Here is a 14,059-nt window from a genome sequence, read left to right on the forward strand (position 1 = left end):
TTACCAATATAAAGAATGAAAATGAGAACATCACTACAAATATTTCAGTAATAAGAAGATAATAAGGATGGTATGAACATCATGATAATAACTTTGACTTCTTAAATCAAATGGATAGATTTTTTAATAAAAACAGCATTGTTGTTTTCCTATGTGGACAAAATCTGGATAGCCCTGTAGCTCAAAAAATAATTAAATTCATAATTACAAATTTCCCACAAAGAAAACTTCTGGCCCAGATGACTTGACTAGTAAATTCTATGAAACATTTAAATAAGAAATAATAACTAGTATGGAGATTCTGCAAAAAGTTAAAAATGGAAATAGCATATGATTTAGTATTTACACTGCTGAGTATTTACCACCTAATTTAGCAAACTGTGGGATACAAAATCAGTATATGAAAATGAAATATATTTCTGGGGTGCCTGGGTGGCTCAGTTGGTTAAGTGGCTGACTTGGTTTTTTGGCTCAGATCATGATCTCACGATCCTGGGATCCTACAACCAACCAGGCTCTGCACTCAGCAAGAAGTCCACTTGAGAATCTCTCTCCTCTCCTCTGCCCTTCCCCCACCACGCTCTCATTGGGTACTCCTGAACGCGCTCTCGCTTGCTCTCTCTAATCAATAAAATATGGGCACCTGGGTGTCGGGATCCCTGCTGACATCCATTCCCCTCCCTCTGCTGTTCCCCATGCTTCTGCGCTCTCTCTCTCTCAAATTAAAAAAAAAAAAAAAAAAAAAAAAGTCTTTTAGGAATAAATATAAAATAAATAAAATTAAAATAAACTCTATATGCTATCAATCAATATCCAAAAAATAAAATTTTTAAAAATACCATGTACAATAGAACCTAAAACACCAAAAACTACAAATACGATGTGTAATATTATACTGAAACTTCTAAAATATTTCTGAGAGAAATTAAAGTAACTCAATATTGTTAACTGTCCATTCTGCCAAATGAGCATATATTCAATACAGTCACAATTAAAATTCAAGCAGGATTTCTTTAAATGGAAATTTAGAAGCTCATCCTAAATTTTTATGGACATGCAAGCAAACTAAAGTAACCAAAATAAACTTGAAAGGAAGGATAAAATTAGAGAACTTAACTTCAATGTGACTTTGAAACAGACTATAAACCTACAATAATCAAGGCGGAGGTATTAGTAAAAGCACAAATATAGCAAACAGAATAGAGTCTAGAAATAGACTCCCACTGCCAAGACACTGACAATACAATGCAGAGAAGGAAATCTTTTCAATAAACGAACAGCTGGATATCCCTATTGAGGGAAAAACAAAAACATGACCTTCCCCCTCACACCATACATACAAAAAAACACAGGTCTAAAGGTAAAACCAATACAGAAAAAAAAAAAAAAAAAAAAAGTATTTTCATGACCTTCATTAAAGAAGACACAGAAGCATGAACCAAAAAACAGACATGATAAAATGTATTTCATCAAAACAAAAATATTCTGCTCATCAAAAAACACCAAGAAAATGAGCTGGCATGCCATAGATTAGGGAAAATATACACAGTGTATACACAAGATCAAGAATACACTTAACTTTTTTTAAAGACACTTCAGAAAAGATAATTATACAAATGGCTAGTGATAACATTCAAAAGTGCTTAAAATCATTAGTTATCAGAGAATACAAAATAAAACCCCAATGAGAGATCACTAGAAATACATAATTGTGCAGTGGTTCTTAATGGGATGGGGAGGTGGGCATTTTTACCCCCAGGAGACTTCTTCAGTTGTTACTGGCAAATAGAATGTTGGTAAACATCCTAAAAGGCACAGGACAGCCCCACATGATAAAGAATTATCGTGAGCCAAATGCAAATGAGGGCAAAATTGAGAAACCCCCAAAAGAACAAAGAGAGAAATAGCATCAAATGTTGAAGATCTAGAGCAAATGTAACTCTGATATGTCACAAAAGGGTATGCAAAATGATTCATTCACCCTGGTGTTTGACTGATGCTACCACATAAGTGTACATGGCTTCTCGATGCCAAATTAAAGGCCAACATGGCCTACAAGGCCTGCATGATCTAGACCCAGTCTACTTCTCCAGTAGTCATATGTGGCACAAGGATGATTCAGCACCAGGAAAAAAATTTCCATCAAGTCTACCCGACTTTGCTGAGAGAAATCTTAAGAATTCTGAGACAAAAGAAATCTTAACACCATTTAGCCAACTTATTACTTAAAGGGATATTAATACATTCCAGTAAAATTTCTGCATCCCTCACAACAGAGACTAACAATTTTGGCAAAAATCTCATAGATTTGACAAAAACTACAGAAACTAATGCTATATAAGTAATGGTCCTCTACCCCTTTTGTAAACGGAGTTAACTGGAGACCACTATAGAGTACTGACATTGGCTTAAGAAACACCAACATATAGGTTGAAAAAAATTAAAAAGAAAAAAAAGAAAAAAATTAAAGTAACAGCCCAGAAAAAAACCTATTTATTTATAAATACTATAACTTATTTCACCAAAGAATGGCAGTCATGTGTAAAACTGTATAAATGGCCTAAATTGGCACCATTCAAAAAAAAGACAACACAAACTATAACGTAAGCCACATATGCTATGTTAAAAAAGTAAAAAGCAGGGCAGCTGGGGGGCGGGGGGGGAGTCCTCGGCGGTTTAGCTCCGCCTTCAGCCCAGGGTGTGATCCTGGATGGAGCCTGTTTCTCCCTCTGCCTGTGTTTCTGCCTCTCTCTCTCTCTCTCTCTCTCTGTCTCTCATGAATAAATAAATTAAATCTTTAAAAATAGTAATAATAATAGGGCAGCCCCAGTGGCCCAGTTTAGCGCCGCCTTCAGCCCCGGGTGTGATCCTGGAGACCGAGGATCGAGTCCCACTCAGGCTCCCTGCATGGAGCCTGCTTCTCCCTCTGCCTGTGTCTGTGTCTCTGCCTCTCTCTCTCTCTCTCTCTCTCTCTCTCTGAGTCTCTCACGAATGAATAAATTTTAAAAAGTCTTAAAAAACAAAATAATAAAAAAGTAAAAAGATTAAATTCATTTTGATTATTACTGTATGCACATACTTACTGTCAAATATGCAAAATAGCCAATATACCCAAAACGTTATCAGCTCAATATTAATCAATTATCACCTCAATTTAATCAACATAAAGCTCGGATTATTTTGTATTCTCTTTTTGTACTAAGTCTCCAAATGTATTTTACGTTTGTAATAAATTTCATTTTAGGGCAGCCCCGGTGTCTCAGCAGCTTGGCGCCGCCTTCAGCCCAGGATGTGATCCTGGAGCCCCGGGCTCCCTACACGGAGCTTGCTTCTCCCTCTGCCTGTGTCTCTGCCTCTCTCTCTGTCTCTCATGACTATATAAATAAAATCTTTAAAAATAAAATAAATAAATTCCATTTTAGACTAGCCACATTTCAAGTGCTCAGTAGACACAGGTAGCTAGTGGCCACTGGGTACTGACAGTGCTTATGACATACTTTACATGGACTATTTCATTTAATCCTCTCTGAGGCACATAGATAGGAAAGTAAAATGTCCCAAGTTCCCACAGTTAGTTAGAATCAGGATTCTAACTCAACCATCATGACTGTTCCAAACCACCATGTTTTCCCCGCTCAAATTAAAAAAAAAATTTTTTTTACAATATTACTGAAACTTTCATTTAAACCACACTAATACCTTAATTTCTGCTTTGATATTTATTATATATTCATTTTATGGGAACCTACATTTCTGATCACATTAAAACAACAACAAAAAAGCCTTTTTCCTTCATGACTTAGATCTGCAAGAAAAGACTTACCATTAATACGAGTTTTTGATACTTTTGTTTTAGATCTGACACACTTGCAGATGGGTCTGCCCCCAAAATGCCGTACCAGTCCTTTTTTGGTATCTGCTCAAATGCCATCATCCATCGAACAAGAAGTGGGTCTTCTCAGATCAGCTGAATAGAAATATTGATGACCACTCATTACGGATTGCAGGTTCAAAGAAACAAGTACTTTCGTAAATTTTTTAATATTTAGTTGAGTAAATCAGGATTATAACGCAAACCTGATGAAGCATGTGTTTTCACTTAAAACACCTCAAGAATCTCATGTGTAAGTATACGGGCAAGTATGGCAAATCTGTTACATGTTTCACAATATACGCTTATTCCTTAAATTTTTCTCTGCATATTTTATTTATTTATTCATGGGAGACACACACAGAGAGAGAGAGAGGCGGGGAGAGAGAGAGAGAGAGAGGCGGAGACACAGGCAGAGGGAGAAGCAGGCTCCATGCAGGAAGCCAGATGTGGGACTCGATCTCATGACCCCGGGGTCACGCCCTGAGCCCAAGGCAGATGCTCAACCGCCAAGCCACCCGGGCGTCCCCGCTTATACCTTAAATTAATGAATCACAACAGCATCAAGAAAACCGAATTCCAGAAACGAAAGCGAGCGGGGCGTGACCTCTAAGAAGGTATTTCCGCTGGTCTCGCGGGAAAAGCCGCACATAGTACATACTCACTAAACACCATAGAGTAATCTAATAAACGTTTACAAAATAAAAACATATATATATGTATTTGCCTCAAATATATATATTTATATATATATTTGCCTCAAATATATATATTTATATGTATTTATATATATTTGCCTCAAATATATATTTATATATATGCCTCAAATATATATATTTACATATTTTATATATATATATTTGAAGCAAAAACAAGACAGCAAAAAACAACAACAACAACAACAAAAACAAGACAGCAAAGAATGCAAGTGAATTTGGGAGCATCCCGCCTTCGTCCTTCCAGTCCACATTTCTTCCAGATTACCTTAGAAGATTAGGGACAGAGGCAGGCGGCTGGGCAGGTAGGCAGGAGTCCCGCGGCTCCCGGGGCTCGCAGGGAGCTCCCCCAAGTGCTCACGGGAGGATGCTCCAGGCTCCACACCTGCCAAGAGACTTCGCCAGGGGCCCAGAAACCAGGCCGCCTCTTCCCACAGCCGTGAACTTCAAGAGGCCGGATGCGGGGGCTCAAAACGGGGACTTGGGAACCCACCGTGTTCATCCCGGCGGTACGGCCCAGCCACAGGCGGCTATACCTTCTCCCGACTGTCCTCGATACCAAACTTACCAAACTTCCGAAAGTCCTTATCACACCCACTCCTCGCCCGCAGGCGGCCGGCACCCGGAACCGGCTTCCCCTTCCGCCGGAAGTCACTGCCCTGACGTGACCACGTTTCTAGTCGAGCCCTTGTGGCCGAGGCACCGAACGCACGGGGCGCTCCGCCCTCCGGGACGCCGTCGCTATGGTAACCAGACTCCGCTTGCAAGGAGTTGCTGGCTGTAAGTGTCCGAGCCGCGGAAAAAGGTGTCTTTCTCCTCATTCTAACTCCCTCTTGCCCCGGCCCCGCGACGGTGGCGCCTCTCCTCTCCCTCAGCGAGCTCCTCGCCCCCCCACACACAAACACCCCCACCCCGGGCTTCCTCGGCTTACCTTCCCCAGCGCTGGTCTCCCCCTGTGGTTGTTGACGGTCCTCCGACGAGGGGGGGGGGGGGAAGAGTGGGGAGAAAGGGGGATGGGAGGGATGCGAAGGATGGGGAGACCCAATTCCTCCCTTGTCTCTACACTTCCCTTAGAATGTTCTCTCTCGAAAATGAGAAAACCTATACCAATTGAAGTTTGGTTTTGTTTGTTTGTTTTTCGTGTTTTTTTTTTTTTTTTCTGGAAAAGATGCCCAACTTCATTGTTTCTTGTAGATGATCCTAGCAACCCGTAACTTCTCAGAGTCTCTTAATACTACTTCACTCTTTCACTTCAACCCAGTGAAGCTAGAAAGGCGGGTGTTAATAATGTTCCCATTTCACAGATGAAGCCGACCAAGGATCAACGCCAAACAGCTCATCGTACAGCAGCCAAACAGGACTCTTAGTAAGTGTGCGTCCTACCAGGGAAGGCACGCTGTCCTTCACGCTTACGGAAAAAGCATAAACCACTCTGCTTTGAGGCAGTTTCCGGCCCTGCAAATGTGCGCTGTTAGGTTTGTTTGTGTGTTTTTTTTTTTGGGGGGGGGGGGGGTTGTTTGTTTTTTGTTTGTTTGTTTGTTTTTTGGTTAGTTTTTTTCCTGCCTGCCTCTCCCTTTCCTTCTGTTGTTCCCTTTTTTTGTCTCCTTTCCATACTGCTTGCCTCGCATTGACCTCTCTTCCTTGCCTTGCACCCAGAGGTGAGACTGCATCTTGCACTTCGCCACCATGATTTAAATTTCACTTGGAGATGCGAAGGTAGTTCTGTTGTTATTACTGCTTGCATTTGCTTTCCTTCCTTCTTAGCTTTCTTCTGCCAAATCTCCGTTTGAGAAGCCATCAAGATCGGCCGAAGTACATTAAATATTTTACTGTGGCCAATTATTTAAGGAGGCCATAAAAAAGAACTGAGTGACATATGAAAGTTAGAAAATCAAAAGCAGAAAGTATAAATTGGGGCAGCCCCGGGGTGCTCAGCGGTTTAGCGCCGCCTTCAGCCCAGGGCGTGACCTTGGAGACCCGGGAGTCCCACGACGGGCTCCCTGCATGGAGCCTGCTTCTCCCTCTGCCTGTGTCCCTGCCTCTCTCTCTCTCTCTCTCTCTCTCTGTCTCTCATGATTGAATAAATAAAAATCTTTTTTAAAAAAAAAGGTATTAATTGGATTCTCCATAGGATTTTGTCATTTTTAAAATCAGGCACAAAGAGCATTATGGTAAGTCAGAGGATCTGATTTTAGTCCTGGTTCCAACATACCTTCTGCGTGGCCCTAAGGAAATACATTAAGTGACTGAATCAAGTGTTGTTCTGAATACCTTCCTATACAGAATGATGCCTTCTTGAACTTTTCAGCCCTCAGACAACCCCCCTTTCCACTGCTTAGTCTTTCCTTGTATAGTGATGCTCAGAGCCTCCAGTTTTTACAGCAGGAGCACACTACTTTCATTTATGATCCCTTGGGGTATTGGATTTCCTCTTTTATTCCTTCTTTAAGCCAAATTCTGAAAAGTCTGATCACAGCACCTCAGCTTTCTCTTTTTTTATTTTTTTAAGATTTTATTTATTTGTTTGTTTATTTATGAGAGACACACAGAGAGGCAGAGACACAGGCCGAGGGAGAAGCAGGCTCCCTGCAGGGAGCCCAATGCAGGATTCAATCTCAGGACTCCAAGATCACACCCTGAGCTGAAGGCAGGTGCTCAACCGCTGAGCCACCCAGGGATCCCCACCTCAGTTTTCTCAACTCATTTTTTATATTTGTGTGCTGTATTTATTTATTTAGGTTTAGATAGTAAGAAGTACACGTTTTTCCCCCAACAATTACCAAGTGTTGTTTCTGTCATTTCATCTTGACATCCTTTAGGTCCCATTGCTAAAGCATACTTTAGTTTACAACTTTTTCTTTCATCTCCATAATGTCATTATTCCGCTGTAATGACCAATAATTCATTGATGGCATCCAATAACTAGTCTTTATTTATATTTCCTTAGTTGTCTCAGATATGTCTTTTTATGTCTTTTTATAGCTAATTTGCTTGAATCGTGTTGCATTTGATTGTTCTCTCTTTTTTTAAAGATTTTATTTATTCATTCATGAGAGACACAGAGACACAGGCAGCAGGAGAAGCAGGCTCCATGCAGGGAGCCCAGTGCGGTACCGGATCTCAGATCCCAGGATCAGGACCTGAGGCGAAGGCAGACACTCAAACCACTGAGCCACCCAGGCGTCCCAATCTTTCTGTCTCTTAAGAATCTCTAAAGCTGGGGGATCCCTGGGTGGCTCAGTGGTTTGGCGCCTGCCTTCAGCCCAGGGCCTGATCCTGGAGTCCTGGGATTGGGTTCTGCACCAGGCTCCCTGCACAGAGCGTGCCTCTCCTTCTGTGTCTCTGCCTCTCTCTCTCTCTCTCTCTCTGTATTTCATGGATAAATAAATAAAATCTTAAAAAAAGAATCTCTTAAGCTATAGCAGTCCCACATCGCTACTATCTTAGTTTTGTTTTCTCTTTTCCTGACATGGGTTTATTGAAAAACCAGATCAGTTGTCTTACAGTCTGAATTTATTTATACCAGAATAAACTTCTTTTTTTTTTCAGAATAAACTTCTTTTTTTTTTTTTCAGAATAAACTTCTTTTTTTTTTTTTTTTTTTTTTAAATTTTATTTTTTTAATTTATGATAGGCACACAGTGAGAGAGAGAGGCAGAGACACAGGCAGAGGGAGAAGCAGGCTCCATGCACCGGGAGCCCGATGTGGGATTCGATCCCGGGTCTCCAGGATCGCGCCCTGGGGCCAAAGGCAGGAGCCAAACCGCTGCGCCACCCAGGGATCCCAGAATAAACTTCTTAAAACATTTTTACATGAATCCCTGCTCATTTGTCTTCACGTTTCATTTTCTAGAGCATTATTACCCAATAGACATATGAAGGAAGCCACAAATGCAAACCACATATATGATTTTAGATTTCCCAGTAGCCACATTAAGAAAGAAAAAAGCAACAGGTGAAATGAATTTTAATAATATATTTTATTTAACCCAATATACTCTGTGTATGATTATTTCAAAATATAATCAATGTAGGAATTATTAATGAAGCATTTTACATTGTTTCTTCATACAGGTCTTTAAAGACTGCTGTATATTTTATCTGTATAGCACATTTCAATTTGGACTTGCCACATGTTAAGTGCTTAATAGCCACATTTAACTAGTGATTGCTGTATTGAACAGGCCAGGTCTAAAGGATAATGTCTTGGGGTGCCTACCTGGCTTAATCAGTAAAGCATGTAACTCTTCATTTCAGGGTCATTGAGTTCAAGCCGCACCTTGGGTGTAAAACTTACTTCAAAAAATAAGTAAATAAATCAAATAGAGGATAAAGTCCTGACTCCTTAACCTGGTATTCCTTTACCTCCCAAAATATAATCCTTAGTTTTCCAGCTTCATCGCCTATTGCTTCCATACATGAAACATTTAAACAATGGAATCTTTTCTTGGTACTTCATAATTTTGTTCAGGTTGTTCTCTTTGCTTATACCTTATTTTAAGAAGATAATTTATCTATTTTATGTAAAAATAATATATAAACTATGTTAGCATAATGGTTAAGAGCCTGAGGTCTAGGCACACCTGGGTGGCTCAGTGAGTTAAGCATCCAACTCTTGATCTCAGCTCAGGTCTTGATCTCAGGGCTGTGGGTAGGAGCCTTCTGTTGGGCTCCACACTGGGTGTGGAGCCTACTTTAGAAAAAATAAAAAGAGCATGAAGTCTAAATTTGGACTGAATAGGTTTGAATCTAGACTCTGTCTCTTACTGGTTATATATGAACATTTTAAGTTAACTACTCTGTGCCTTGGTTTCTTTCTCTGTAAAATATGAATAATAATAGTGTCTCCCTCTAGGTTTGTTGTGAGGATTCAATGAGATAATAGCGCCTAAAAGTACTAAGTACTCAGGAAAGATTAGCTTTTGTCGTCGTCGTTGTTGTTATTATTATTATTATTATTATTATTATTAGTGAAATATTTACTGCTGAGTTTTGACTATTAGAACATTAAGAATTCATAGCTATATTTTAGGAATTTTCAAACAGAGCAAATGAAAGCTACAAACTATTGAGTTGAAAAAATGACACCAAACCCAAATGTTTGTTGAATTATATAGTTTGCAGATGAATTAAAAGCATAGGCAAAAACCTTCTAATTCCTGTCATCAACATTTAACAGAAACAAAGTAGGCATACATTAAATATTTAATTTCAAGATGATTGATCAAAAAATAAGATGATTAAAAAAATACGATGATTGATCAAGTACTGTATGTAGAGTTAAATGTGGATAGATATAATTATTGTTATATAGATACCTTATATAGCAGGAGTTTGAGACCCTTGATTGTAGTAATAGCATAAATCAATTCTTATTCTATTCATCACTTTAATACTTGTCAGACAATTGATATCTACCTACATTAATAAATTCTTAATTTGAGATCATATAGTAAATTGTGCTTATTGATGAATAATATTTGCAATATATACAGTGTAGTATATTTTTTTATTTTCGGATTATATATATGTGGCTCTTTCTACTGGTTTCATTACCAGCTCTTCTTTAATTTTCTTGATCTTCTTTATCTCTGAGTTTTTAGGATTCTCATATCAGTGAACTAAGCTGTATTTATTTTTAAGTACCACAAAATATTATGGTTATGTTCTGAAATTAGATGGTTGCCCCTACAGCAAATTAAAATCTACTGAGAAGATAGGAAAACCATCAAGAATTAGCTAGTGGTGAAATAAACACACACATAAACACACAAGTACAGAAAGAGCCTTTATTCACTTCTTCATTCAATCAATAAACCACATATTGAGTGTCTACTATACGTCCCACAATTTGTTACAGGAAACACAAAACAGTTGCCTAGAGCTTTGTAAAAGCTTAGAGTTTATCTGGGTAAATAGACAAAGAAGCAACTGAAGTAACTGTAGGAAGTGCTATGCTAGAGGAAATGCAGGTGCTGTGACAATTATTAATTTATAAGGCAGATGACCTAAATGACCGAAATCCTGGACTCAAAATGAGGCTGATACAGAGTAACGCATGGAAGTATTTAGTTTTAAATACTTAGTGTTAATGGAAAGGAAGGGATGGTTAAAAATGGAGAAACTTTTTCTTTTTCTTGGCATATCATCATAAAGCTTTACACGGTATTGAGAATCGGCCCTATTAAATACCTCGTCTTTTAGAAATGGTTTTTCATTTTTACATTTTCCCCCTCACTTGTTGTCTTCACTTGATCTATTCTTTCTTTTTGTCTTTTCAGAAGTAATTATCAGTGACTATTTATTGAGTTTGAGCAAAGCAATGCACTAAACAAGGGAGACAAAGAGGTAAATACTTTTGCTGACAGCACACCTGTTGCTGTGTTTTTCTTGTTCTTTAACTTCAAATTGTGTCCATGTTTTTTCAGCCTTATTTCAGACCTTTTAGAGGTCTTTATCTTACCTGAAATTTTTCTTCCTGTCTTATTACTTTCTTCACATCTATGTTTTAATCATTCCATGAACCGATTAAAGATACCGTCTATAATCCATCTTTTGCTTCTCCTTAGTAATCATAATTAATAAACTTATTTCCCTTATTCACTTCTTTACCTCTTTCTCTTTGTTCTTATGACCACTCTGGCTTTTCTGTGAGCTTTCCAATTCCCTTGAAATTTGCAACCTAGTGATGATCTGTTTCAACAATGTAGTAATATGCATTTATATTCTTTTTTAAAAGCATTCTTCTCGATTTTAGTTTTTTAAAACTGAATATTTTAAGTTTATTTTATTTTTGTCATGTAATTGACTCACAGAAGAAAGGTTAATCTGAATGATCAAGGGGTGTTAATTTGTGGGTTAAAATGTGTTAAACAGTTGATATGAAGTCTGTTTAAGTCAATTAGAGAGTATAATGAAGATGTTTCCAGAGTGTTATGGAACCTTAGGAAGTTAGCTTGGAATTAACTCCTATATTCAACCATGGCACCCAGCTAAACATGCCATTGCACTTAGGTTTTTAAATTTGTGTATATTCCAATAGCTATGAATAGGTCTATATATTTTTTAAAGTTTGACTTTATTACTAAGATTCTTATGTTTTGTTGTAGGAAATAAATTCATGTTTTAGTTCAACATTGGCATAATGAGAAACATGATCACTGATTTTTTTTTTCAAAAATAAAATTCAACTGGACTGTATAACCAACAAAACATTATTAGATTTTTTGTTTATATGCCTCTTTATTTTGAAAACTAGATTAGTGTCATTATTACAGATTCTTTTAGTACTAAGTATCTCATATACAAAGGTATCATTAATAAAGATAAAATTTGATGTGATCATTTAAAGAAATGATTTTTTCCCTTCTGAAATTATATGATATAATATTATGAAACATTTTAGTATTAATATATTCAAAATTCCAAATTTGTTAATATGCAGAGTTTAATAATGTTAGAGTCTATTTTAATAGTTGAATATATATTTTTCTATAATGATAGCATTAAAATGAATGAAACATTGCAACTTCAGTTCAAAATCCATGGAAATATCAGGGTAAAAATAAAATTTTGAGATATTCTTTACTTAGCATTAGGGTTCCTATAGTACTATTTTTTTATTTGTCTCAGTTTACTAATAATAAACACATTTAGCATTTCAGCTTCTTCTTGCAACCTTTCAGTTGAATTATTTAGAGACTGATGAAAAACAAATCTTATATGCTAAAGGGATTTCTGCAATGATGGATTAGATGCCAAAATAATGAAACCACACGGCTTAAAAAATATACTGAAGAATAGATGTTTTCTGATGAATTTCCACAAAATACCATATTTTTAAAATATTTTAAGCAATTCATACTAATACATGTTAATCTACTGTAGAAGCACCATGAGTATAGTCTTTTGTAGTTCATTAGCAATTTCTTTAATGAGTTTTTTTGTGTGATAGATAAAGTAACAGACAAATGACAGATTGTTTGCCTTTAATGATTTCCCTGTTTCAAGCCCATTACAAAGCAATTAGAAATCTGACAGCATTTTCACTCTGCATTACTGATCATCTAAAGTGATGAGGAATGAGAGGTGATGAATATTAATTGTATATTTTCATATGATTATCATAAATTATTACCTTGTCTGATGTGCTGCAGGTGAAGCAGGAGCATTAGAGAAAGACAGTCAGATATATTAATTTGAAAGACTGTATGATTTTTGTCTTTGTCTGTAGTATAAACCCTGATCTGAAATGTTAGTCTCTATGAATATTAACTTAAATTTTAGTTTTTATTTTAATTTGAGATAATATAAATCACTTTTCTTATTTCAGTACAATAAAAGGAAAAATTATTCCATAGCACAATATACATATATTATTTAAATTCAGCATTTTAAAAATCTAACTTAAAAAATGAGTTGGTGGGGGCACCTGGCTGGCTCAGTTGGTATAGCATGTGACTATTGATCTCAGGGTTGTGAGTTTGAGCCCCGCGTTGGTTGTAGAGATTACTTAAAAATAATATCTTTAAAAAATGAGATAGTGAATTTGTTGATATACGTATACATATAATATTCAGATATATCAATACAGAGAAAGATATACTATTACCTTTAGAAAGGTAAAGTCAGGTAATCCTGTGAAAGAGGTAAGATAAGAAGGTGTAACAAGATGTAAAAGAAGATTTTTCTAGGTTCTCTGTAACAATTTGTTTTGGTCCCAGTCCATGGTATATGCTGTTTCCCCAGTGTCTTACTTCAGCTGTTGTTAGGACTCAGGTGCTATTGTTACCTGGGTCCCAGCCTTGGACTTTTGGCGCAAAGATTCAGAAACTACATAATAATCTTTAGTACAGGGAGAATTGGCAAGCTTACAGCATGTGAAATCATTAGAAATTTGGATTAACTTTACCAAAGTGAATTAATTTATATTTTGATATCTCTCTAATCATAGGCATTAGTTGGTTATCAATACATACTCAATGAATGGAATTGAATTTCATTGCACTAATGAGACTCTGCCTTGCTTTAGTCCTTTTTTACCTTTTTGCTGTGGTTTGCTCCATGGTATACAATCTCTTAGAGAGGCATGCCATCCTGGGTTCACCTTTATTTATGAAGACCATAATCTATATGATAATGTGATTATAAATCAATTAAAATGAATTTTTACATGAATCTTAGAAATCATTCTCCTGATTTTATATTTGATTATATATATTTATATATAAATATAAATATATATATATATATTTAAGATTTTTATTTATTCATGAGAGACACAGAGAGACGCAGAGACATAGGCTGAGGGAGAAGCAGGCTCCCTGCAGGGAACCTGATGTAGGACTCAATCCCAGGACTCTGGGATCACAACCTGAGTCAAAGGCAGACCCACAACCACTGAGCCACCCAGGTGCCTCTGATTATTTATATTTTATTTCAATTTTATATATATCAGGTAGATGTGCCAGGC

At 37.0% G+C, this 14,059-nt stretch overlaps 2 protein-coding genes across 26 annotated transcripts in view; one reads left to right on the forward strand and one right to left on the reverse strand.

Moving 5' to 3' along the window:
- Nucleotides 1-5,267, reverse strand: part of DNAJC24 (DnaJ heat shock protein family (Hsp40) member C24) — a 79,917-nt gene extending 74,650 nt beyond the window's left edge. For 4 of the 6 annotated variants that reach the window (XR_005373410.1, XR_005373411.1, XM_038563131.1 and 1 more), the window contains exons 1-2: nucleotides 5,156-5,267; nucleotides 3,824-3,967 (exon numbers count right to left, since the gene is read on the reverse strand). Coding sequence is in view for 3 of the 6 variants with exons in the window: in XM_038563131.1 (XP_038419059.1) it covers nucleotides 3,824-3,934 (111 nt within the window). In the remaining 3 variants the exon portion in view is untranslated. Of the gene's footprint in view, nucleotides 1-3,823; nucleotides 3,968-5,080 lie in introns of all 6 variants that reach the window. The other 2 variants (XM_038563132.1, XM_038563130.1) reach the window with 2 other exon arrangements.
- A 10-nt stretch (nucleotides 5,268-5,277) lies between these two features.
- The window catches only part of DCDC1 (doublecortin domain containing 1), a 482,774-nt gene continuing 473,992 nt past the window's right edge, over nucleotides 5,278-14,059 (forward strand). For 6 of the 20 annotated variants that reach the window (XM_038563136.1, XM_038563134.1, XM_038563146.1 and 3 more), the window contains exons 1-2: nucleotides 5,278-5,367; nucleotides 5,892-5,953. In XM_038563136.1, the coding sequence (XP_038419064.1) occupies nucleotides 5,331-5,367; nucleotides 5,892-5,953 (99 nt within the window). In that variant the 5' untranslated portion in view covers nucleotides 5,278-5,330. Of the gene's footprint in view, nucleotides 5,393-5,891; nucleotides 6,063-10,868; nucleotides 10,936-14,059 lie in introns of those variants that run through there. The other 14 variants (XM_038563139.1, XM_038563147.1, XM_038563150.1 and 11 more) reach the window with 12 other exon arrangements.

Source organism: Canis lupus, chromosome 18, assembly GCF_011100685.1.
Source record: "Canis lupus familiaris isolate Mischka breed German Shepherd chromosome 18, alternate assembly UU_Cfam_GSD_1.0, whole genome shotgun sequence".
Taxonomy (NCBI): domain Eukaryota; kingdom Metazoa; phylum Chordata; class Mammalia; order Carnivora; family Canidae; genus Canis; species Canis lupus.